This window comes from Cheilinus undulatus, linkage group 21, assembly GCF_018320785.1.
Source record: "Cheilinus undulatus linkage group 21, ASM1832078v1, whole genome shotgun sequence".
Lineage (NCBI taxonomy): Eukaryota > Metazoa > Chordata > Actinopteri > Labriformes > Labridae > Cheilinus > Cheilinus undulatus.
Window position 1 is genome coordinate 29,099,892 of NC_054885.1, and position 26,182 is coordinate 29,126,073.

A 26,182-nucleotide genomic window follows, 5' to 3' on the forward strand; every position below is an offset into this window, starting at 1 on the left:
TTGATAATTGATGACATTTGTGTTAACAATCAGACTTAAACTGTTATGCATATTTAAATATTATCAGTTGTAAAATGACAATACACAATGCCTTTGAAATCATGTTAAATACCAATGACAGATGTGTTTAGTCAACGCATCTAAAATTGAGAAATTCATTAACACCAGCTCACAGGTTTAATGGGTTAATGTTGGGAAAAAAGGTGTGCCAAGTGTTGCTAATGTAAGCAGTGCTAGCACCTCCGGCAGTGCTCCTATGCAGGTTATTGTCCAATTTCTATGTTGAACGTTGTGTAGTACAACCTGAATCAGTCTGAAAACCTCTTTATCTTCAATTCTGGATCAAAATAATGCCAAATTCTTCTACAACGTGGCATCAATGTTACTCATTCAGAGTTTGTTTACATTCAGATAGCAGATTATTATGGCAGCTTAGCTGATAATAACCAGAGCTAATAGTGTTGGTTGACTATGTTGCACTGTAGACTGAGCATTTGAATTTGTCCTTATTTAGCTGGCTTCATGTGCAAGAATACAATACAATCTGATATGATGCACTGTGATATGAGAAAATACAATACATTATGATACAGTGTGTTGTGATGTGATGCGACACAATGCAGTACATTATGATATGCTAAGATGGGATACAGTATGATAGAATATGATACAGTGAGATAAGATACAATTCGATATGTCACAATACCATGTGATGACATAACGTATGAAACAAAACAATACAATATGATACGATTGATGCAGCGTCATGCAATATAATAAACAATTGAAAGGGTGTGATACAGTATAACCCATAACAAGCCAATATTTTTTGTTATGATATGATTTGACACAATAATGTGATAATTTTTTATTTGCCGTATTTAGAAGTGTTTGTAATAATGAAATTTACCCAAATTAAATGTGCAATGCAATATAATACGAATTAATTTAACAAGATTGGATTCAATAAAATCGTATACAACCTGATACATGTGATGTGATGAGATGCAGCATGGTACACTGGGACAGGGGTTCTCAACCTTTTTAGCCCGTGACCCCCCAAAAAATGGCGTCAGAGAACGGGGACCCCAATCTTCCCCTGGGGGGGATAAAGTGCATAATATTGCACAAAGCATCATGTACAAAGCGTTATGTACTGGCCCCGACCCCGACTTTGGGAACCACTGAACTAGGATACAGTATGATGCATTGCAATGTGCAACAATACAGCGCAATGCTATACAACATGATATACACTATATTGCCAAATGTATTCGCTTACAGGGTTTAATATGACATCAGTCCATCCTTTGCAGCTGTAACAGCTTCAACTCTTCTGGGAAGGCTTTCCACAAGGTTTAGGAGTGTGTCTGTGGGAATTTTTGACCATTCTTCCAGAAGCGCATTTGTGAGATCACACACTGATGTTGGATGAGAAGGCCTGTCTCTCAGTCCCTGCTCTAATTCATCCAAAAGGTGTTCTATTGGGTTGAGGTCTGGACTCTGTGCAGGCCAGTCAAGTTCATCCACACCAAACTCTCTCATCCATGTCCTTATGAATCTTGCTTTGTGCACTGATGCACAGTCATGTTGGAACAGGAAGGGGCCATCCCCAAACTGTTTCCACAAAGTTGGGAGCATGGAATTGTCCAAAATCTCTTGTTATGCTGCAGCACTCAGAGTTTCTTTCACTGGAACTAAGGGGCCAAGCCCATTCCATGAAGCTCTCTACACACTGTTCTTGAGCTAATCTAAAGGCCACATGAAGTTTGGAGGTCTGTAGCGATTGACTCTGCAGAAAGCTGGCGACCTCTGCGCACTATGCACCTCAGCATCTGCTGACCCCGGTCCGTCATTTTTAGGCCTACTACTTTGTGGCTGAGTTGCTGTCGTTCCCAGTCGCTTCCACTTTGTTATAATACCACTGACAGTTGACTGTGTAATATTTAGGAGCGAGGCAATTTCACAACTGGACTTGTTGCACATGTGCTAGGGAGAGCTGATTACTTTATCCCATTCATACCCATTTACACACCACTGGCAAAGCAGTAGCAGCACATTGGGGTTAAGTGGATCGAAACCACTACCTTCCAATTGCAAAATGACCAGATCTACCTACTGAGCCACAGTAGCTGGTACGATGTGCCTACCATACCATACCATACCGTATAATGCTATGCAATAAGAATCATGCAAAATGGTACAATACAATACAATCTTTTGTCACTGTTGTAGGTAAATTGTCTTGGACTTAACCTTGGTGTGCATAAATGACAAAACTTTAAATTAAAGCAAGTAGTAAGAGCTAATCCATCTTAGCATTAGAGGTGACAATTGTTAGTGCAGAATGTTGTGACTGTTTCATTATGTAGGTGTCTGTTTACGTCTACTAAGAGATTTCTGATGTGTGTGATTGCGTCTGCATTTGTCTGCCCATCCAGGTGGAGAAGCGTCTAGATCTGGTCAAGCAGGTGACACACAGCACCCACAAGAAGCTGACTGCCTGCCTGCAGGGTCAGCAGGGCACTGATATAGAGAAGAGATCGGTCAAGTCACCTTCTGTGAGTTCCTCCGTCCATCATTTCCTACAACTCTGGCACAATATGATGAGTGATGATGCGACTTTACATCATGCATGCTCTCTAGTGAGTCTAATAAGAGTATTTATGTCTGCTATCAGAAAAAACTTCCACTCACGATGCTGGCACAGTGTATGGTGGAGGGGGCTGCAGTGCTGGGGGATGACTCTCTCCTGGGGTGAGTCGCACTCACAGTTATCTTTAATTATTGATCTAGTCATTGATCTCATCTCTGCCTTCATTACCCTTATCTGAGTTTTAATGGCCTACGAATGCCTCCATGTGACTTTGTTCGCTTTACAGGAAGATGCTGAAGATGTGCGGGGAGACGGAGGAGAAATTGGCCCAGGAGCTCATCCAGTTTGAGTTCCAGATAGAGAGAGATGTGGTGGAGCCTCTCTACGTGCTCGCTGAGGTGAGCCGGCACTGCTGCACCAATTAAGCCCTAACACCTTTCTGAAATGAATAACAACACATGTTAAATTTTTAACATAAGCTTGAACATGGTCTTCATTTGCATAAAACTGCTGCTCTTTTATTCTCTTGGCTGATTTTACTCCTTTATTATCTTTTCTTCCTCAGGTGGATATTCCTAACATCCAGAAACAACGAAAGCACTTAGCAAAGCTCGTCTTAGACATGGACTCTGCTCGGACAAGGTGCACATTTAAAAGCTTCCCCTCAAAATTAAAACTCTGGTTATTTATGCATGTCATGAAAGCATGACATTTCCTTTTTCCTTTTCCTCATGCCCAAAGATTTCAGCAGTCGTCCAAGTCCTCGAGTCACCCGAGCACACTGCAGCCAGGTGCCAAAGCCGAGTCCCTCAGAGAGGAGATGGAGGAGGCAGCCAATCGGATGGAGATTTGTCGGGTGAGTTGCCAGTCAGTGCCCTTCAAATGTAACTTTTTCTTCCAACTCCTTTGCTTTCAGTTTGATTTATTCTCCTTCCTGCATGTACCAGACAAAAATGGACCACAGTCTGAGGATCATATCAGTCCCTACGGATTCTACTGGATTTTTCTGTGATATAAGTGCCCTAAAATGCCCAATTTCTCTGCATTTTTTAATGATAACAGTGCAGCAGGTTACAATGTTTGCTCTCTTTTGTGGTTATAGCACATGTATTAAATATAACTAACTGACTGTGGCAAGTGGTCTTACAAAATTCATATGAGCAAACTTTTATCTTCTAATCTTCTTTGTCTTGTTTTAGGGTGCTGCACTGTTGTGAATACGTTGATCTGAGACAGGGAGTTTACTGTCACTCAGTAAAACCGCTTTGAAATCAGTGCTGAATCAAGTTTGTTATAGTCTCTGACCGGTGTGGAGTTTGAAACATGGTCACATGCAGTGACAAGCCCAGGATGTTTGAGGGGTAGGGGCGATAATAATATAAAGGGTACCTGCTGTCACTGGCCATATGGCAGGTGCATCTCATCATGTAAACGTTCATTTGTTAAACCTAATTTACTTCAAAAAGTTAAACTTTTATGAATTCTAGACTCATCTCATACAAAGTGAAGCATTTTTTTTTTGTTTTAATCTTGATAACAGTTTACAGCTCTTAAAAATATAAAATCCGCTATCTTAAAATATAAGAATACTGCAAAGGTTTCCTTAGCTTTTTCTTATCCTGTTCTTATCCTGGTTCTGTACTCATAACCATGATCAAGGGGAAGACTGCTGATGTGTCCAAAAGACGATCACTGACACCGCCTATCAGGTTGGTAGGCCGCAGAGGGTCATTGATGAAACTAGGGCTGTTTTCAGAGTGCTGTGTCAAAGCTTATTCATGGAAAGTTGACTGGAAGGAAAAAGTGTGGTAAGAAAAGCAACAGGGATGAGCTATGCCTTCAGAGGATTGTCAAATAAAATGGATTCAAGAACTTAAAGGTGTTTCACAAGGAGTGGACTGAGGCTGGAATCAGTAGATCAAGAGTCACCACACTTAGACCAGGAAATGGGCAAGTGTCATGTTTCTAGTGCTGAGCCACTCCTGAACCACGACGACATTAAAATCCCGTCTCATCAGGGAATAAAAAGAACACTGTATTTTTCATTTAATCTAACACTGAGTAGTCATGGTCAGCATCTTTTTACACTTTTTTTTTGCTTTAGAATTGTTTAAAACCCACTGGCAGGGTGGTCAATAACACTGATTTATGGAGATACAAGCTTTTGGCCCAGCGCCAGCAACAATTGAAAAGATCACTAGAGTCTCATTATAATAGGAGAGCAGTCTGCTACACAGCAAAAAAGGAAGTCCAGAGTGCATCTTTTCATAAATATTTAAGACACAGTAAACTCACTTTTGTTTATTTAACATTTGCAGTCTGGAGGGGGCAAAAAAAGGTGAATTATGCAATACATAAGTTGACACCTGTAGAAGAAATTGTGTTGCATAATTAGTCAAATCTGCACAGAAGTTGTATAGATTGCCCAAAATTGCAATGCAATATCAGAAAGGATGTGGGGTTTGGTTTAATTTTACATGGTTTTGATGAATCCCAACAAACCTTCTGCAGGGACTGCATATCATAGCTTTCTGCAGATGAAATAAGCTCTGGTGGTGATTTCTTTCATACTTCTCTTGTTTCAGGATCAGCTATCAGCAGATATGTACAGTTTTGTGGCCAAAGAAATAGACTATGCAAATTACTTCCAGACAGTAAGTATGCCTAATCATCAAATTTAAGGTGCAAAATGCTGAGAATGTTGCAGCTTAAATTGTTTTCCTGCAGTTAAAAAGGTTACAGTGAAAATATAAATGACCTAATGACCTGGTTATATAATATACCTACATGCAGGAATGTTTGTTATACTGTCTTTCTTGATGTCTCTTCCTATAGCTGATAGAGACACAGGCAGAGTATCACAGGAAGTCATTAGAGATTCTTCACAGTATCCTGCCCCAGATTAAAGCTCACCAAGGTGAGTCACCCTCTATATATGTGTGTGTTTGTGTGTGTGTGTGAGAGAGAGAGAGAGAGAGAGGGGGAGGTCTACTTCCATTCTGCACCTGAAACAATATCAAGAGAACAAGTAATGGAGTTAATAGGCCTGACGTGTCACATAACAATCTTGTTAGACTGTAATTATCCACCTTCATATTTAAACAGAGGCTACTTAACAAGTGTGAAAGCAAACAAAGTCCTCAAGCACAATGTTTTATATGGAATCAAGATGAGGTAAAATTAAACAATGGTGTGTACTCTAACCATAAAAACCACAGGAGAAATCAGAATTGGATCAGTTATGTTGCAAATAAAGGCTCTTACAAGTAGAGCTTTGTAATCACTGATTTAAAGAGCTCCAGGAGGAGATTTGTGTAGGTTTGTTTGTGTCCGTGTGTGATTCAAGCTGATGTTTTGTGCTGCAGAGGCGTGGGTGGAGAAACCATCATTCGGCAAATCTCTGGAGGAACACCTGAATATTAGCGGGAGAGAGATTGCCTTCCCCATCGAAGCTTGTGTCACCATGTTGCTGGAGTGTGGCATGCAAGAGGAGGTATGAGGCATGCATGCACACAAAGATACAGTAGATATACTGTATATTAACCAAGAAATACATGGCAGTGAAAAATGCCAGTGCAGAAATATTCTAGTGTCTGAGGCTTGCTGCAGTAACACTGGAAGTCACATATTTACCCATGGTAAAAAATCTGTTTAAAAAGCAGAAATAAGTATTTTACGGCCATCTTAAAAAGAGACCTTAGGTCCAAATAGCTCAAAGGGGATAATTTTAACAACTCATCAGTTTTAATGATGTGAAGGCAAGATGTTTTTATAAGTAGGTACAAAGCCTTTCAACTAACGTGTTTTGCAGGGTTTTTGTTACATAGCCAGTGTTTTCCCTCTTGTTCAGCCATTGAGAGAGACATTGCCATTTGCAGCCATTTTTCTCAGACTAGCGTACACTGTGATTATAGATATTGGCAGTCATCACTGAACTGTAAAACCCAGTTAGTAAACCTTACTTAAAAAATCATGCAAACCAATTGCCTTAAAAACATAAAGAAAAAATAAGTTTTTACCTCAGTAAATTAAACTAGATATTGTGTGCTGCATTTACAAAAGCATTTTAATTGTTGTGCATTTACACTTGAGTTTAAGTAACGTAACATTATCTGTAATTAACACTTGATAAGATACAAATGACTAAGAGTTAAAGTTATAACTATAACATACTAATAGGCCCATTAATACCTCTCAACGTAGGCCAACTTAAGTGACAACGAGTGACAATAACTGAAAGATGCACACCAGGAATAGTCCTTTTTCATAATGTTCAATTTACCATCCATTTTATGGTTGCTCCCACAGGAGATACTTCTCTAACTGAGTCTGTAACTTCACTCATGGTGCAAAAGTGTCTAATACCCAAAAGCATACTGGGAAAACTCTGCAAATCATTGATAAAATTGATATTGACAGCCCTACTGTTAATATGTTATTGTACTGAAACACAACAGTCTAAAGTATTTTTTGTACACAGATTGTTTCTTTATCACAAAAACAATCATCATTTCTTCTCTAAATGTGATCTAATGATTGCAAACCTGAATCACAAATGTTATCTATAGTCTTATATTGAGTTAAAGTCTCTATAATGGCTTTTATGGATTTGTAATTCTGTTGTGCTTATAAAATCACCAAATCTTCCATAACAATACCAAAAGGGTCCAGAACATGAGCATAATAGAAGGGTTAAGGAGCAGAGCTGCTGTTGCTCCCTAACTCAATCACTGTAGTAAGCCTGACTTTATCTTGTCTTTTCAGACTGCTTATATTGGCTCTTATCTTTTCGACCTTTAAATGAAGATTTCATGGAACTGTGGAGGGAGGAAAAGAAAAAATCTTTTAAATGGGGCAATTGCTTGTGGGATTTGATTTTGAGTTATATAAATAGAACCATGGCTGTAGGATTAAGTTATTTGATTAGACTTTATTTAGCCAGAACAGTCAAAATCATATGGTAAATGACATAGAGACACCCTGTATGTTGTGTTTTAGTTGATTAAATCATGCTGTGTGTTCCAGTGTTATTCATTATCAATCACTGTCTGGTGGTCTAGAACTTGTACTGAAGTGATAATTACACATGATGATGTGTTTCCTGTATGTGGGCTGCAGGGCCTCTTCAGAGTGGCTCCATCGGCCTCCAAGCTAAAGAAGCTGAAAGCGTCCCTGGACTGTGGAGTTCTGGATGTGCAGGAGTATTCCTCCGACCCACATGCCATCGCAGGTGAACTACACCCACACGGACGCTTTTTTCCTCAGCTCATTTCCATAACAACAAGCACCACTCTATTACTATAAGACTGGAAGCTAAACAGTGGAATATGTCTTTGGTGAAAGCTGAGATTTTCACTTTTGTATGTGTGTATGTTTTGATGTCTTCTGTCCAAAGTTTTTGGTTTGAATTTGGACCTAGTTGCCAGAAAATGTGGTCATTTGGCTGAACATAAGAGCCTCTATCAGTGCTACCCTCAGTGCTCTTGTCCTGAAGGCTTTATCCTGTTATTGCTGTCCATTTCACACATAAGCATGAAATCTGTGTTGAGCAATCTGAATCTGGCAGCTGCGCTTGCTGCAAGGGCCTGCTGGAGGGGAATGAAGATATGGGGCAAGGCCTCGTCTATGCTCTGAAGAGAGACAACAGCCCTCCCCTCTGCTAAAAACCTGTTTTTCTCATCTAAAGGGGCTCTGAAATCGTACCTACGTGAGCTCCCCGAGCCTCTGATGACCACTGAACTTTATGATGAATGGATTCAGGCTTCCAAGTGAGTAGCTGCCTCCTTGTTAAAGGAATTTTCTCGAATTATGCCACTGTAGAGAACAGAAAAGAGTCTAAACTCTCCATAAAGGAGGTTTAAACTGCCAAGATGAAAAATGGTGATATTTACACAGAAGTAGAGCTGCAGTCAAGGATGCTTTTTTTCTTTCTGCAGCATTCAAGATATGGATAAAAGGCTACAAGCATTAATGGCAGCATGTGAAAAACTCCCCACAGACAACTTGAACAATTTCAGGTCAGTCCCTGTTTCATTTCCAGTTATTTCTGCATTTTCCCATGAGGCCCTTCTACTTTACAATGAAAGAAAAATGACTGGTGCCATGGCAAAAGAACAACAATTTTGTTTGCATACCAGAAATTCTTAAAAATGAAAAGCAGTCTCATGTGAACCATCCAACACCAGGCACAGACAGTTTCCCTCAGTTGCAAGCTCCATTCAGCTCCTCGGTTTCAATGCAACCTGCACCACCTGCAGCCAAGACAAGTAACAGCAGCAGCTGCTTGGAAATGTAGGGATTCAGATATCAACACCTGCAGGCTATTGACACTTTGGTGAATGACTTATACAGCTGCAGAAATCATTATCTGCAGTACCAGTTTTGAAATTTCCCTTTGAAAACTTAAATTGCACAAATATATGTAAGTGCCTGCAGTTTTGTCTTTCTTTTCTTAATAGTGAAGGCGTATGCTGAATTTGAACAGCAGAAATAATTCAGTGTGGCAGCAATCTGCAGCCTTCTAAAAGGACATGACTAAGTTTGGGAAACAGAAATAGTCAGTATATTTGCATGCACAGTTAAGTCAGGATATGTAACTGGACTACTGTCCTTGTCCAACATGAACAAGAGAACCAGTTTATTGACTGCAGTGGGTTGCAATGTGCCACCTTTCAGCTACTTAAGCCTTCTTCCTGTTGACCTTGCGAACAAATTAGCAGCAAGTTACCAGCAATAAAAAGTAAGAAACTGTTACTGTGTGGATTGATGAAAAATGGACAAATTTCACAGCTCTGTACATTGTGTACGGTGCAGCAGTGATTCCCAAAGTGGGGGTCAGGACCCCTAGGGGGTTGCAGGACACTGAGAGGGAGCTCACAACATGCCCTCCAGATGTTTAAATGATTTTATACTATATATTTTACAAATTATTGTAGAAATATATGCCTGAAGTTAGTTCAGTTTTGTATGAAAGCAGTCATTAGATGAGATTTATGCTAAAAATCATTAACAATTTCAAGCAATGTTTAAAAAAATCCTTAAAACTTTTGTTTGCTCATGACTATTTTTTTGAACATGCATGGCTGCAAGGAGTCTTCCCAAGCTCGGTACTGTTATTTTGGGGGATCATGGACTGAAAAGTTTGTGAACCCTCGCTCTATGACAGCGCTTCACTAAGGGTGCACTCACACAAGGCCATGCCTGGGCCCATTTGAGCCCAAAGTCTGGTATGTTTGAAGCTGCATGATAGAGACAGCAGGATTTTTCTTGAGAGACAGAGAGATTAAAAACTTTGTCTCATTGTATTTCAACAAGTTACAAAGATTTTATCAGAGCTAAAGAATTTAACTTCGCACAGCTCCACTAAGACCTTATTCTAATGGATCCCAGTCCAGTCCACATTTCTGACCAGTTTCTTCTTCCCCTGTTTTAGCCACAAACAGCAGCTCACAGGATAACAAACACCTTTTATCCTCCATGCGTAAAGGAGAGTGCCAAATACATGGACAAGTGTGTGCCAGGGTTAATCTCATGGCTAATTTAACCTCTCTTGTTACAGAATTATGCCAAACTATCATCCACTGAATTTATTTACCTTTAATTCTATTTCATGTCATCAAGAAGTGAAATTATGATCTTGATTGCTGAAGTTTGAACAGAAGATCGTTTATTAATCCTGTGGCGTACTCACCTCCTGCTCTCATCAGATGGTTTAAATTGCTTTCATCATGGTAAAGAATCTTTTAACTAAACATTTAATCCTGCTCTGGACACAGGTTGTCCTATGGCATGAGAGCTTGTTTGGTGCAGCACTGAAAGGAATCCAAACTTACACAGAGAGATGGCACAGTTCATGGCGCATAAAGGAATGCCAGGGGGATTCAGATAGTACACAGACACACAGAGGAATGACTGTATGGGCTCATACAAGTTACAAAGTCTGGGTTTCATTCAGCAGGAGATTTGCAGGGAACTCTGATCAAGCTCCAGATTATATGCTGTGAGCGATAACTCTCCGCTATGAACCGCTTTCTCTCTCTCTCCTCACTGGGCTCTGTATCGCTAATGTCGCCTACTGATCCCAGGTCAGGTGAAATAATCCCGATGCCATATCAGATATTGTATAAATCTGTTGATATTTTACAGCCTACAAAGCAATCCTTATGTATACTGAGTCATCAACATGTATAAATTCAGCAACAGTGGATGCTTCGTGTGATGATGTCAGCACGTGACGTAACTTCAGCACAAACGTATGCTATCACTTGTGATAACCAAAGGCTGTTGACGAAACAACTTCTGCTATAGTTAGCACTCATACTGTTCGATTTCAGAGCCGAAACCTGACAGAACACCTGTTCCAGTCAAGTCTGATTGAGTTGTACAGACCTTTTGTATGCAACATCACACAGTCTAATCTGCTCACACCTGTATGGCAAAAAAAAACCTCCTAAAATAACTTGTGTAGTGCATATTTTGTAAAAGGAAAGTTTAGAAAGTTTCAAATATAAGTATTTGATGCTTGCCAATTATTTTATGTGATATCAGGCAGTATATTGCATAGCATTGGCTTGTTTATAATATAAACACTGAAAGGGGCAATGCTAGCACCAGAAAACATCATAATAAGGTTGAAAATGTGACCCTTTTTTTTCTTTCAACTGCATTAGACGTTGAAAGCAGAGTACTCACGGAGGCTTAAAGATCACTGCCTAAAAAGCTAGAAACCCCTCTCTCCATTCAGTCCTTACAAGTTTCTCTTTTTTTCACTTACAATGTTACAATGTTACAATGTCATTTAGCAGACGCTTTTCTCCAAAGCGACGTACATTTGAGAGCAAGAACAACACAAGCAATGATCTAGACAAGAAGAAACAACATCAGTAAGTGCCATCAAGTGCTTCAGGTTCAATTGGACGCAAGTGCTGCCGTGTAGAGTTTAAGGCAGAGTACCTAAAATATACGTTGTTTATGTAGTTTTTTTTGTTTTGTTTTGTTTTTTTTGTTTGTTTGGTTTTTTTTTTTTTGTTTTTTTTGTTTTTTTTTTGTTTTTTTTGTTTTTAGACAGCAACAATGAATCAAGGAAAATGTGGGATCACTAATTGCCATTCATTAGGCTTCACAACAACTATTTACCAAGTACCAAGTGCTGGATCATTCCCAAAGAGCTGGGCAAAGAAATCCCAGAAGTAGAGCAGGACAGTGCGAGCTAACTATAGTTGGGAAACTCATTCAACCACTGGGGACAGCAGTGGAGAATAGTCTGGCTGAGACTCAATCTACTACTGGGGACAACAGTAGAGAATTGCCTAGCTAAGTGCAAAGTGTTCTCTGAAGAGCTGGGTCTTTAGCCTTCTCTTGAAAGTAGACAGGGAGTCTGTAGATCGAATGTAGTTGGGTAATTCATTCCACCATTTAGGGACAACAGAGGAGAAGAGTCGAGCTAGTGACTTAGGAGCATGATGTGCTGGAAGTACCAGGCGCCTTTCGCTGGCTGAGCGTAGTGGGCGAGAAGGGGTGTAGACCTGGATGAGGGACTCCAGGTAAACAGGAGCAGTTTTAGTTACTGCTTTGTAAGCAATGATTAGAGTTTTGAATTTAATGCGAGCTGCAACTGGAAGCCAGTGTAGAGAGATTAAAAGAGGCGTGACATGAGCTCTCTTGGGTTGGTTGAAGACCAGACGTGCTGCTGCGTTCTGGATCAACTGCAGAGGTATAACTGTGCATGCAGGTAGGCCTGCCAGTAATGAGTTACAGTAGTCAATACGTGATATTATAAGAGCCTGTACTAGGAGTTGTGTAGCATGCTCTGTCAAGTAGGGTCTGATCCTCTTGATGTTGTAGAGGGCGAAACGGCAGGACCGAGCAATCGAGGCCACATGGAGCTTGAAGGTTAGCTGGTCATCAATCATGACACCCAGATTCCGGGCTGACTTAGTGGGCAAGAGATTATTTGATCCAAGCTGGATACTGATCTGCGGTTCAATAGTGGGACTGGCTGGGATGATAATGAGCTCAGTTTTGGGCAGGTTGAGCTGAAGGTGACGTTCCCTCATCCATTTAGAAATATCAGCAAGGCAGGTTGAGATCCGAGCTGAGACAGTTGTGTCATCTGGTGGAAAGGACAGGAATAGCTGTGTGTCGTCTGCATAGCAGTGATAAGAAAAGCCATGGGAGCGGATGATTGCACCAAGTGAGGTGGTGTATATTGAGAAAAGTAGGGGACCAAGCACAGACCCTTGAGGCACCCCTGTTGATGACTTTGTAACACTTAAAGTGAATGTCTCAATTTGACGGAGTCATTGACATCTGTGTTAAGGAGGTTGATTCTGTTGTGTTACTTTCATGGCTGTCAGAATACATCAGGAATGTAACTATCGATGTCAGTGAGTGACGGGATTGTAGTGATGTGTCTGCAAAAGGTCTGTACATATAAAAGTGAACTGATCTCCTATCTCATTAACAATAATTCAACTTCTGTGTGCGAAAGGCAAAAAAATGAGGTAAATTGAACTGTGTGTAAATATATTTAACTTAACTGGATGATTAACTGTCCCTTAATTTAAATCCCACAGATATCTGATCAAATTCTTAGCAAAGTTAACAGAGTACCAAGATGCAAACAAGATGACCCCTGGTAACATGGCGATTGTTCTTGGGCCTAACTTACTTTGGACGCACACAGAACCGTATGTATATTTACCTTTCTTTTATTATTTTGTTTAAGGGGTATCGTTGCTTTTAATATCAGGATCACAAAGCAGTTTCTTTCTCGTCTTTGCAGGAACATGACGGAGATGATGACCACCCTGTCGCTGCAGATTGTTAGCATCATTGAGCCCATTATCCAGCATGCTGACTGGTTCTTTCCTGGAGGTGGGGATCACATACTATATAAGTCTAATGTAGAGCAGGCTGGGCGGCAAGTACATTTTTACTAATAGCCAACATTTCATGAAGTATTAGTACTTAGATAATAGGATTCTTGTAGGGTTGTTTTATTCCATTTCCCCCAAAATATAAGGTAATGAACACATAACTGAAGTCAGTCTTGTTTCCTGAAGAACTGATAATATTATTGCCCTTCTACTTAACACTACAATTTATCATGACTGTAAGTCGGATAACAAAAAGTCTTGTGGCTATTGTAAGTTTTTTCACTATTATGCAGCCCTATATTAATATGAAAATACCATGGAATCCCATTAGTGTCCTTTATCAGCAGTGATTTTAGGATCAGACCTTCAGGGGTGCTCAGCTCCTTTAGACGTTGCTATTAAATGACTGTTTGCACTTATTTTTCAATCCATTCAACACCATGGGATTTTCAACCTATATTTGAACCATATTTTAAGGTTATTATACTAGCCAGTTAGCTTAAATCAGCCTTTTATGTGTATGAGTTGTTATTTAGTGGCCCACAACTGATTTCCATCTGACTAATAATAGCCTACCATTAACCCCTGTGTTTTTCTGCTATTGAAAAAAGGAGCTAGGCATTTTCCTCAGCATACTGACCAAAACTCATCATTTCAAAACAGTGTTTGGCGACGAGACCCCTCACTAACATAAGATTCATGCAGCTCGACCTCCTCTTATAAATATTTAATATAATGCTATGTTATAACAAATCATAAAATGGGTTAGCTTGCAAGCCAGAGGCCTAAATAAGGGAATGCAAATGTCTTTGGCCAGTACAAAGTATAACTTGGCCTATGATAGTCCATGTTTGCACATTTCAGTGAGCTACTAAATAGCTGAGCTTCCACCTATAGCTCACATGTCTGAGCCTACTTGCTGCTGGATGAAAGTGGGAAAAAGGGGGGATCCCTGTTTGAGGTATGAAGTGGCAAGAGTATGAGTGTGCAGTTCAAAACAGATTTGCATAGTTTCTGTAAAATTTAAAACATCTTGGGGGACAGGCATACATGCCCCTTCAACCAATCTTTTAGAGGTCCTGGGATACATGTAGGGAGGTTTTAGTGCTGTTGCAGCTCTCCAGTTTGTGAGTTTGCAGATCTTGCACCCCTTCACTGCAAATCTGCTCACAGTTTTATTGCTTTTAAACTCTCTCAGATTGTAAGCACTCGGTCCAGTCACAAGGTAGTTAATAATGCTGAGACTGGTAGTTCATCAGGGTTGTAATCTTGTCCTGAGTTGTTGATCTAACATTTATCCCGCTTATGTATCTGCATTTATCGTTGTCTAATGCTTAATTTAAGTTTTCAGATAGAAGGCTTCTTTATTTGCCTTTCTTCATTTTTTCCTTTTTTGATCATCTATAAGCGATTCACGCATTTCTTTCCTACAGTGCAAATGGAAGGTATCAGAAAACTTAACTAAACGAACCAAGATAATTTTTTCAATATGGCGCCCAGAACCCAGCGCAACGCCCAAAGACATCATCTTCACATCCTCTATTCCTTATCTTAGCCAGTTATTCTATAGTTAAAAGAAAAGGATGGATTTTTTTTTCACTTAAGGGGATATTTCTGTACTTTTGAAGTAGGTTGTGTAGGGGACTTGGCAGTAGTTTTAGCCTCAAGTGATTTCAATGTATGTTGTCCCTTCAAACTGGATGTAGAAATGGGTGCGTGTTTACAGGGGCGTAGCTAACGATTTTGGGCCCCCAGAAAGAATATTACACAAGGGCCCCCTTTAACCAGCTCACCAAGCAACAAATGTTGAATTATTTTTTCAATTGTCTCTGCATTTTTAATGTATTTTTGAGCCATGATTTCCCCATTTATGAGTAAAATTTTACATTTATCTGCATTATTTTGCAGCGATGGACTACACTATTTTTACATTTTTAAGGGAGAAGCAGAGGCCCCCATTATTTAATGTTACTCTATTTGATACAAATTTTAGTCTGTTGACCTTTTCATTTAGTCGCTACTTGATTCAATAATGAAACTACTTACTAAGAAAAACAAATAAAAAAACACTTTTCATCGCAGGCTTCTCAGGGGCTGCTCCCTATTGTGGGCCGGGTAATCACTACATTTTTCCCCCAGTGCTACACCTATGCCTGTTTAGCTCGGTGGGTTGCCCATGTGTGGAGGCCGTGGCCCTCACCACACTGGTTCTGGTGGACCAATTCCCAGTCAGGGGGCTGTATGGTGCATGCCTACCCCCTACTCTCTATCTGAATACAGCAAATAAATTACAGCTGCTTGGCGTGTGAGTTGTTGGCTCAGTTGTATGCTATATTGGAAATTTTTGCAATCTTATTTTTTACCTGGATGTTTGGCACTATTTTGCAATGTGAGCTTCGGCTATCAGCCTCAGTGAATCTGATCAGCTGTTTGTTCTCCAGGCTTTGCAGAGATAACAATAACAACATAACTAAAACTAGTTGTTTCAGCTCAGTTTTCCACTTCAACAGCTGACATGTTGACAAGTACCTCTTTCACCAAACTTCAAAAATATCCCTTTAAGTGTTTGGGCAAAGGTGCAGAAAAGGGATGCAAGTTCAGAGAAATGCAGTAAGACTTTTCAAAAAAAGATTTTCATAGAACATTGTAATTCTGTTTTCAGATTATTGCAGTCCTAAAAGCTTTTAATATCTTTTTTAGACAGAGACTGAAGCTCCCTTTCTTTTTAAGTTTTGTGTGGGCCCTAAACAAACATGCACAAACACCACCTCCCTTTTATAAATCCAGCATTCTGTCCACTGATGGTGTTTCTTCTCCTCCCTCAGAGATCGAATTCAACTTGACGGGCAGCTACGGCAGCCCCATCCACACCAACCACAACTCCAACTACAGCTCCATGCCCTCGCCGGACATGGACCAATCCGAGCGCAAGCAGCAGCACGACCAGAGCCGACGCCCACTGAGCGTCGCCACAGACAACATGATGCTGGAGTTTTACAAGAAGGATGGGTATGATGATGCCAAGTGTGCTCTGCTGCCCACATATCACTCTCCCACTCACTCTCTTTCTCCCTTTTCCCACCCACGCCTCCTCTCACTTATTCTCATACAAGAATCTGGTGGTTTTAAGAATCGAGTCAGCTCAGAGTTCGCTCCTAAAAGAGGTGAGGGATGTACCTTTTATCTCACCTGTCAATTATTCCACGAGTACCTCCTCTATGATCAGCATTCATCGGGAGCAGAGAAGGCTGACTCATCTCAACACATGGGGCCTGAATTACCTTGAGTGGCATTGTCTCTATGGCAACAGGTCTCTGATGGAGGGCTGCCGGTTACCTCTTTTTTTTTTTATCAGGAAACATTTCTTCAGTGCTGTCTTCCCATCCTCCCACACCCTGCTCCTCCTTCTCAGTCTGGCTAGCACGTCACCTAACCTGAGTCATTCACCCAGCCAGTGGAAAATTACTGGTAGATTTAGAACTGGTGCCTGTACCAAAATACTCCGAATTAATAAATAAATAACAGTGTTTATAATACATTTGTGCATCCTGCAATCAGACACTATGAGTGATAGCAAATAACTTTTCTTTTTTTAAGGAATAAATAGCATTGTAGGAAAAGTGTCTGATCTATCTGTAGGTGTCTCTGAGTTTTTAAGCAGGTTAAAGAAACAAAAAGCCTTTAAAAGGAAGACAAGTGTAGTTCAGTTATGTGGTCTGACATCCTCTCACCTCGAGTACATCACTTCTGCTCCCTCCTGCCACTGTGGATCTCATCCTCCCCATCATATAAAGTACACTTGCCCAATTCCACTGTCCTCTCCCACAGGCTTTCTGGCGCTTCCTGGTAGCTGTGTCAGTGCTTAGTGGTGTCCCACGATCAAATCACTGAGAGTTCGAGGGCTCTGATGTGGACTCTTAAAGCCAAATTACACAATTTATGTGTGTCTGCATTTCTGCAGGCTTCAGTTGGGTGCAGGGGTGGAAAGTAACTAATAACAGACCAGGCAATGTTTTTCCAATCTTCCATTGTCCAGTTTTGGTGAGCCCATGTGAATTCATGTTCAAAGTCCCTTAAATCCCCTTTTTCCCTGTTCTGATGCACAGTTTAAACTTCAGCAAGTCATCTTGACCATGTCTACATGTCTAAATGCATTGAGTTGCTGCCATCTGATTGGATGATTAGCTATTATGTTAACAAGCAATTGAACAGGTGTACCTAATAAAGTGGTCGTTGAGTGTATATTCTGTTATTGTTATTACCCATGAGGGAAGGATAATATTTAAATGTACAACCCCTTCAAGTATCAAAACTCACTACTCAGTACTTTGAGTAAACTTTAAATGAGTTACTTTTACTTGATTTATAGACCAGAAATTATACCTCTACTTGAGAACATTTTTCCAGTGTAACCATGCTTTTATTTGAATGCAATATTCTTAAACTTTTTCTGTCTTTGGGTGAGTGCTTTCTGATTGCCTTGCACTAGAGAGGAGCAATATGGCCACAAAAAAACCAACAACAACAAAAAAAAAAACTAAAACCACCATTTTTTTTAATGGCCAGATCCCAATCTAGATTTTGTCAGGATTTATTTTTCACTCTGATTTGTATGGCTAATTTCTTTGTTATCGCCCAAAAATCACCTTATTTCCCATAAAAAAATTCTTAAAAATGCACAAATACAGACTTTAAAAGTAAATTTTGTGTTTACCACAGGTCACCCTTAAGTAAAACAGTGCATCAGCCGTGGCCCTCAAAAAAAGCTTCCACCTCTTGTCTTAAAGTCTTCAGATTCAGTTCGTAGGCTTAATTTGGAGATTGGGATTGGGCATCTAAGTGTAGAGTTGTGTATCCTTTCTGCATCATTTCTGACCTCATATCCCTTTTGCCTCTCTTCCCCTTACTAACGCAGCATTAGGAAGATACAAAGGTACTGTATCATGCCTTTTTCCCACTTTTCCCTCAGCCCCCCCCCACACCCCTTCCTTTCTCATCATCGTACATAAATTTAAATTGTGTTTGTTTCCAGTATGGGCGTCAGGGTTATGGATACCTCCTGGGTGTCTCGTAAGGGTTCATCCACGTTAGTGCGCAAGACCTCCTCCACCCCTCCGGGCATGCAAGGCCCTGGCTCTTCCGCTGACACTCTCATCCCAGAGCAGCCTGGAGAACTCGCAACCTCCCCGTCAGCAACACCGCCACCTGGAGAGAGGGTTTGGTAAGTCACAGTGAAGACGCCGTCCTCCCTTTCCTCACACATCCATGCATCGCCACCATCATCACCATCGTGAAATTTCTAAGCTCTGAGTGATCAAAATCCTTGGCTGAGTTATTTCTTCTTTAATTTTTTGCAATTTCCTTTAAGTCTCTTTAAATCAACACCTTTTTCGTCTCAGTTTGTTATGTCACTCTTCTCATTTTTCACTTCATGCTGTTTGTCAAGTTGGTGTCACTGTGTTGCAAAATTTCAACTAAGTTTTCAACAACTTGAAAAGGATTTAGACCAAACACTCTTAACAGTCTATCCATGGCACTCAGCTTATCTCTGCAAGTCCTTTGCAAGCATGCCAATATTTCCAATATCTCATTGTTGTGGCTTGGCTTTCTCAGCTTTGGTTGTGATTTTCTTTCCCTTTCTGTTGACACTCAGACTGATTTCACCATTTTTGAAATGATTATCATAGTTAAACACATGAATAATCACCTCAGCTGCTGGCTCTGCCTGTGTGGCAGACAAGAGATAATACAGCTTCTGGCTTGGCTGGCTTCTCCCTCCTCTCCTGTGACTCTTTCAGCCGATGAAAGGGTTTTGTGTCTGTTTCACACTGCCCTGGGCTTACTGCAGGACCTGCAATGCAAACAATTCATATGCTATACAGTAGGATAAGGGCAGATAGGGTTTCCATATGCAGCATCGAGGAGATATTTATTAGCTCAGCTTGATAATACTCTAAGCTGCAGACCAGCACTGCACTTTGAGTCCAGATCCTCACAGCTCCATGCAGTGTGCAGACACAAGGTGATCACAGCAGGAGTCCTACACACTGAATTCTTTTCTTTTGCAGATAAAACTTTCTTTTCTTTTGCTGTTTCTTTGTGCTTGTCTTGTATTTGCACTAAGCTGACTGTGTGCTTAGCTTGGTGCCCACCACCCACCCTAAAATGCAATTATTTTTCTTCTGTTTTTGGCTACGGATGAAGTGAAACACTAACACCCTGATCATGAAAACAGCTTCTCCTTTATGGCTCCAGTGCGTCTCCCTGTTCAATCACTAGAGCTGTTTTTTTTGTGCTGTCTATTCTCTTAATATCTACAGCTCAGACAACGTGTCGCCCAATCGGCCGGACACCTCTCATGCCCACCCACACCCAGGGGAGGACCGGCCACCCCCCCCTTACCCAACCTCCTCCTGCCACGCTGCCCCACACCACTTCTACCCCAAACCCCCACCCTGCGCTCGCCCCGTGGCACCGGGTCCAGAGTCCCAGCCCCCTGCCTCACCCCCGCCCCCGCAGCGCTGGTCAGGCTTCACTCCCCCGGCCCCGCCTCCGTCCTCCTCTTCTTCCTCTTCTTCCTCGTCACTTGACATCAATTCCAACCCCAAGCCCAGCTGTCTGCACTTCCCCAAGCACAGCCCCCCAGGTGACATGTTGCATGGCCCCCCTCCAGATACTAATGCTTCACCTCTCTACATCAAAACCCCTCTGGTACTAACTCGCCATGACCAGTCCCTTGGCAACCCCCCTAGCCTCCCTTCGTCCGCGCCCCCGCCCCCGCCGTGGGCTGCCTGTCCATGTGCCCGAGAGAGAGGACCCCCCAGGCTGACTAGGTAAATACAAACACACCATCGGCCGCTGTGGATGTCTCACAGCTGTATCTCTCCTCTCCTCTAGCTCGCTGGCTCATATTTTCTTTTCGCTTTTTTCTCCCTCCCCCTTCAGATTTCATATTTCAGATTCTGTAACATTCAGGTTGTCGGGGGATGCCTCTCATGGGGGTTGCCTAGCAACTAAGGATGTTACTGGCTTATACAGCGCTCTGTTTCATGCTGGTATTGAGTAGACGATAAATACATGGTCAGTGCTGCATATGGCTATCAAATAGCATATGAATGTATTTATTCTACAGTTTGCAGCAGATTTTACTAACCAGGGGAGGAGAAACATCATGTCTGATTTGAGATTTTCAGGGGTAAAAATGCAGTATGCAATAATGTCGGGTATAGAATATCTTCCTATGATATGAGTATCTTACGGCTAGAGCTAAAGTGCTGACTTTGTATGGAGTGGCAGTCTCAGTCCCCTGACTCATAGGTCTTTGACTGCTCAGGACAGCCCGGATCATTACAGCAAATCTTTGTCAGGAGTCAGTCACATGCTCGTTTGATAACGCTCCTTCTTTTGATTTGATATCTCCATTACTTCCAATTCAAATGGCTCAGAGGGATTTCAGGAGATCGCTGTTAATTGGATGTCACATAATCCAAAATCAGACTGCTGCAGTATGGATACTGTTGTAGGCGTTGTGTGAGTTCATATGAGTTAAATCGTGATTTGTATCTTCCCCAGCATGTATGTATGATGTATCTCTATTGCATAATGTTAACTACAGCTTTTCTTCATGATAATGTGTCTGAATACCATGATTATAAATGTGTTTGGAATCAAAATAAGGGGAAAACATTATTTTAAATGTTACTGGTGTCTAAGATGATCCTGAAATCACTGAACACTACACTCCTCAGGTTTAGTGAATGCATGTGGTGGTGAAGGAAACATTGGGGAAATCAAAGTGAAAAGTGCACATCTGAAAGAGGGTAGTAGATCGAAAAAGAACAAGCATAAGAGGCAAAAAGTTCCCCACACAAGGATGCTCCAGTTCCAGTATTTATTCTTCATCAACAAGTGATGTTTCAAGCCAGCATGCTCTTCCTCAGCTATGTATCTATGAGTCTTTATTATCAATGCAAATAGTTATGCACATCACCCAACACACTAACCTTGCAAAGCAGATGGATATGCCTGTTTCTCACTGGTGAATCCATCTTGCAAAGCTCCCGTCTGAACGTTTGGGCCCGGTTAGAAAGTGACAGTACCAATCGGCGAAGTGGGGCAGTACTTTCTGGGGCAGCGGAGTCGTGACATAAGCAAGCAGCAACAAGAGGCCGGTGCAATTATGGCACAAGACATTAGTGTGGAGGCTGCTAAAGTATCAGTTTTATCAGAACTTGACAAAATTTCTTCGTTAAAAGAAGAACAAAGGACAGCAGTGAGTTGTTTTCTTTTCAAAAACGACAAAAGTTGTGTACTGACATATCTTAACCATGGTTCCAGTATGCAGTTCCCTATGGACTTAAGTCCTTGGTGGGGTCGCAGCTCGATAGCGGCTAGGTCACGTGTTTTGTTGCTCTGATTGGCCCATAAAGATGTGACAGACAGAACGTTCTTCCAGTCACCCTCCAAGTTTTTTTTTTTTTTTTCAAAGGCTCTGCCTTTTCCCAAACACTGTGTATGAGTGGCATGCCAGGTTACCAACACACAGTACTGTGCAGAACTTTTAGGCATATTTGGGCCCAAAATGGAGCATTTTAGGCATGTAATGGTGAGCAAGCCTCCCTTAGGGTACTATAGGGTGGGAAGGAGGATTGTCCTTGCATATTATCAGGGGCATTGGAAAATAATCTGTTAAAATACCAAAGTCCACAGCTTTAGCAAGGGGTAGATGTGGCGAGTAAGCACTGCCTTAGAGTACCATCCAGGTGGGTAGTAGGGTTGCCATGACTCCCTGGTAATGCTGTTGATGTCCCAAGGGCCCATAAACCTCCTTCCAGGTGTCTTACCAGGAGTAAAAAGGCCTGGACAAAAAAAAAATGTAATTGAGCTTGTATTTTAATAATGTGAATAAAGAGGGAGATTAATTTGCAACTTACTATAGAAAATCAATCAGGATAAAAAAATTAAAATGTTTGACAGAACTAAAAATGCACAATACATAGGAATGTCCTCTGAGAAGCACAGACATGTGCACCATGCAACAAAGGTATGTGTTTCATGTCCATACACACAGAGAGCATTAACCTACCTAACACAGAAATGCATGGGTGCCTCACAGCAAGAAAGTTCCTGGTCTAAATCCCTATGGGAGGGCTTTTCTGTGTGGAGTTTGCATGCTCTTTGCGTGGGTTTCTCCAGGAACTCAAACTCTCTCTCACAGCACAAAAATATTCATGTTTGATTATTGGTGGCTCTAAATTGACCGTAGGTGTATGAGCATTTCTGGTAGATTGTCTCTTAGGCCTGTGATTGGCTGCTGACTGGTTCTGGGTATACCCAGTGACAGCTGGGACAGCCCACCCCCAGTATCCCTAAACGAGATGAGTGATAACTGCCATACACATCCTCTTTTTGAGTAATAACTAGTATGGAATGTATATTTTCAGTGTAAGGTTTCCAAACATGTTGTATTGTGGGTGTGCCTTGTATTTGTTCAGTCATAGAGCTACACAAAGATCTTCATGTTAATAGCTGCATATATTTGAGTGTTTATTTCCTTTATTTCCTGGTACTCACAGTGATATTTAGCACAGTTGTGTCAAGTTGGTTTTATTTAGAAAAATGTATAAAGATTTTATATTTTTCTCTGTGTTTAGACATGACATCCTTTACTGTGCATGTTGCATACGTCTGACTCCTCAGAGATTAATTCTCTGTGATATGTATTTTTGTATGGTGTTATTTAAATTTTCTCATTTCTATTTCTTGGTGCCAAATTTAAAAAAATAAGAGTTCAGCTGTGTTGGGTCATGTGAACATCCATACATAGTGAAAGTAAATAATATAGCAGGGCCCATGAAGGTAAATGGATCCTCTTTAGTAGTCACTTAATCATGATGATGCACACTGCATCAGTAGCAGTCGTAAACCCTGTCCTTGTCTGAACAGCTTGTGCTGCTGACTGAACAAAAGTTGTTACAGGCCCAACAATACTGGCCTTACTGGTCCATGTTCATACACTGTTATGCTGAGTGTTTTGCATAAAAATAACATTTGGCCATTATAATTTAAACATAAAATATACTATATCTTTGCTAACTTACATGGGCCCCTGTATGGCAGCTGGGCCTCAGACAGCATCCCTCTTTTTCCCTCCTTGTGGTCAGTCTGTGTATGTGTATTTAAGATGCAGATTCATTGATACATTTGCATGTCTGAGGAAGAGCATGTTGGCTTGAAATGCCACTTAATAAACAAGTATTTGATCAGTGGCCTCCTGGTATGCAGACTTTTTTGCTTCTTTGTGATTTTGACACCATTACATAAGATCAGCACATGACTTTATATAGAACAATAGAAATATATTTGCTTGTCTGCTTTATAACATTTGAGTTAGCAATATGATAAAAGTCAAAATGCACAGAGCAAAGATGAATAATGTGGCTGCCTGGTTGATGCATTCATTAGCTGCTATGTGCAAACAGTACATGTTGTAGATTACGTAGGAGGTCTATTTTGGTGCATCACTACAGTCTATACAAGGTAAACAACACACTGAACAAAGTAAATGTATGAGCTTCTGCCCAAAGAAGCATTCTTGTTCTTCTCTTTGTTTGTTTCTGGATATAAATGTGCACACCATCTGCTCACCAATCCTGGGAAGAAAACTTCAGGCTTAGTGTCTTTTTTAGTTGGAGTACCATCATGAGACTAAGTACTTTAGGCTCAGTTCAGATCCCAGCTGGGCTGTAGTTGAGTCAACATCATTCACTATAAGCCAGAGGGTTGATTTTGTCTTTTTATAGTTCATAATACAATGCAACTGACTGACGTGCCAATGCCATCAAACACATTTTTCTATGGAGAAATGAATCAATGTCCATCATTTTGATGTTGTTATGTGCAGACAGATTCCCAGTTTTTATGTCTTCACTGTAAAATAAGAGATGCATGAAAAAATCCTGTGACCCTGTTTGGACTGAAAACTATTTGCTTGCTTTGATGAAGCTTTGCCTGGCATCATGTTGTGGGGTTCAGAGATGCTGTAATGTTAAAAACTTTGAAGTGAATGCAGTGAAACACTATTATATGCTGGTGGTGATGATGGTGGTGGTGGTAATGACACTCAGGTAATATGCCTTACAGAGTGAACAGACACAATGTGTCTGATGCTTTCACACACACTAATGTCTGCTTGTCTTTTTCAGTTCTTTGAAGAGCAAAGAGCTCTCTCCAGTAATTGGACACAAAGCCATCCAGGTGGCAGGTCCAACAGTCCCCCCCAGCAGTAGTCCTCAGAGCAGCAACCAGTCCCCCCACTCCACAGAGCACAGTCCACACACCCTGCGCAAAGGTGAGCACATCTTTCTGTAAAGCTGAGGTCAGACTTCATGTCTTTAGTAGCCTAGCCCAAAAGTTGAGGGGTTTTGGGACCAGTAGGGCAGTGGTTCCCAAACTGGGGACTCTGTCTACTTTCTCTGTCTACTTCAAAATAAGATGTCCATATATATTTTTTGAATAGCATGGTTAAATATGATGTTTTAAGGACAACCTAAAAGATGAAATGTCAGTACAATCAGTTTGTGCAAAAAATGTAAAATAAATGACTAAAAAAGAATTAAGATTATAAAGTTGGATATTTACAAGGAATCAAACTTAGAATGTAAGAGTTTAAAAAATCAGAAACCATCAAGAAAAGCATTGAAATTTCCCCATGTAAAAAGTGTTAAATTCAAACATTTAAAACTTTAAAATGTCAAGTTTTTGTGGTAGGATTTTTTCACTTTTTAGTCTCAAAATTAAATTTTTGGTTCACATATACATCCACAACTTTTAAAATGAACAAAAAACAACCTTATTATTTCCCCCCATTATTTTAAACTCGAGAATTTTGAGGCTTTTTTTAAATTAACAGATCCTCTTTATCATTTTTTAAATTATTATTAGAGTGGCCCTTATACACCGTCATAATACTAAATAGTTTATACATAGATGTTTTGTAAAGAACAAGTCTATTAAAATTGATGTTTAATTTTTCCAAGTAGATCATATGGGGGCTTACCTTTTCTTATTAGTTATGAGTAGAGGGGCTCAGAGGAAAAAGGGTGGGAACTACTGCTTAAGGGTGTCATAGTGAACAACAATCATGTCTGAGACACCTCCCAACAGAAAGTCTGGCATGTTTGATGTCTGTCTGGCCTTCTAGGACTTGTTCCATGACATTGATGAATAGCCACATTATTTCAAATTCAGGTTTTATTCTTGGTAAAGTAATGTTTATCCCTGTCAAAAATTTGTGAGAATCTCTAAACTGAACAACATTTCTCTCATGATATTGATTCTTTGTTAAGTAATTTCAGCTCATCATATTGTTATGCTCTGGCTAAAATTTTGGCTACAATCTTGTTAACCAGCAGGTGGCAGAATAAATTGTTTCTGTGTTTTAGCAATAAAGTCCACTTCAGACTTAAGACAAGACGAGTTAAAACTGACAGCTGCTTTTGCAACAATTATCCATGGACAAAGTTAGCTCCTACATTCTTATATTTCTCATGTACTGGCTCATATAGCGCCACGTATCCTGTCTATGTGCATCGCTAATGGAGGAGAGTGATTATCAGACTGAAGTTTACAAGTGAAAACTTAAAAACAAAAAAGATAAATTATCATTTACAAAATTCACAACCTGATTTCATCTAATGAAAAATAGTAA

General features: G+C 40.6%; 1 protein-coding gene across 6 annotated transcripts in view; it reads left to right on the plus strand.

Annotated features, from left to right (window-relative positions):
- The window catches only part of arhgap44a (Rho GTPase activating protein 44a), a 64,634-nt gene that overhangs the window by 31,495 nt on the left and 6,957 nt on the right, over positions 1–26,182 (plus strand). For 3 of the 6 annotated variants that reach the window (XR_005991365.1, XM_041777638.1, XM_041777640.1), the window contains exons 3-20: positions 2,442–2,561; positions 2,681–2,757; positions 2,883–2,994; positions 3,162–3,238; positions 3,338–3,452; positions 5,182–5,250; positions 5,432–5,513; positions 5,962–6,089; positions 7,715–7,826; positions 8,283–8,364; positions 8,533–8,613; positions 13,171–13,284; positions 13,380–13,471; positions 16,299–16,482; positions 18,389–18,406; positions 18,506–18,694; positions 19,794–20,306; positions 24,678–24,823. Coding sequence is in view for 5 of the 6 variants with exons in the window: in XM_041777638.1 (XP_041633572.1) it covers positions 2,442–2,561; positions 2,681–2,757; positions 2,883–2,994; positions 3,162–3,238; positions 3,338–3,452; positions 5,182–5,250; positions 5,432–5,513; positions 5,962–6,089; positions 7,715–7,826; positions 8,283–8,364; positions 8,533–8,613; positions 13,171–13,284; positions 13,380–13,471; positions 16,299–16,482; positions 18,389–18,406; positions 18,506–18,694; positions 19,794–20,306; positions 24,678–24,823 (2,311 nt within the window). In the remaining variant the exon portion in view is untranslated. The remainder of the gene's footprint in view (positions 1–2,441; positions 2,562–2,680; positions 2,758–2,882; positions 2,995–3,161; positions 3,239–3,337; positions 3,453–5,181; positions 5,251–5,431; positions 5,514–5,961; positions 6,090–7,714; positions 7,827–8,282; positions 8,365–8,532; positions 8,614–13,170; positions 13,285–13,379; positions 13,472–16,298; positions 16,483–18,388; positions 18,407–18,505; positions 18,695–19,793; positions 20,307–24,677; positions 24,824–26,182) is intronic. The other 3 variants (XM_041777642.1, XM_041777639.1, XM_041777643.1) reach the window with 3 other exon arrangements.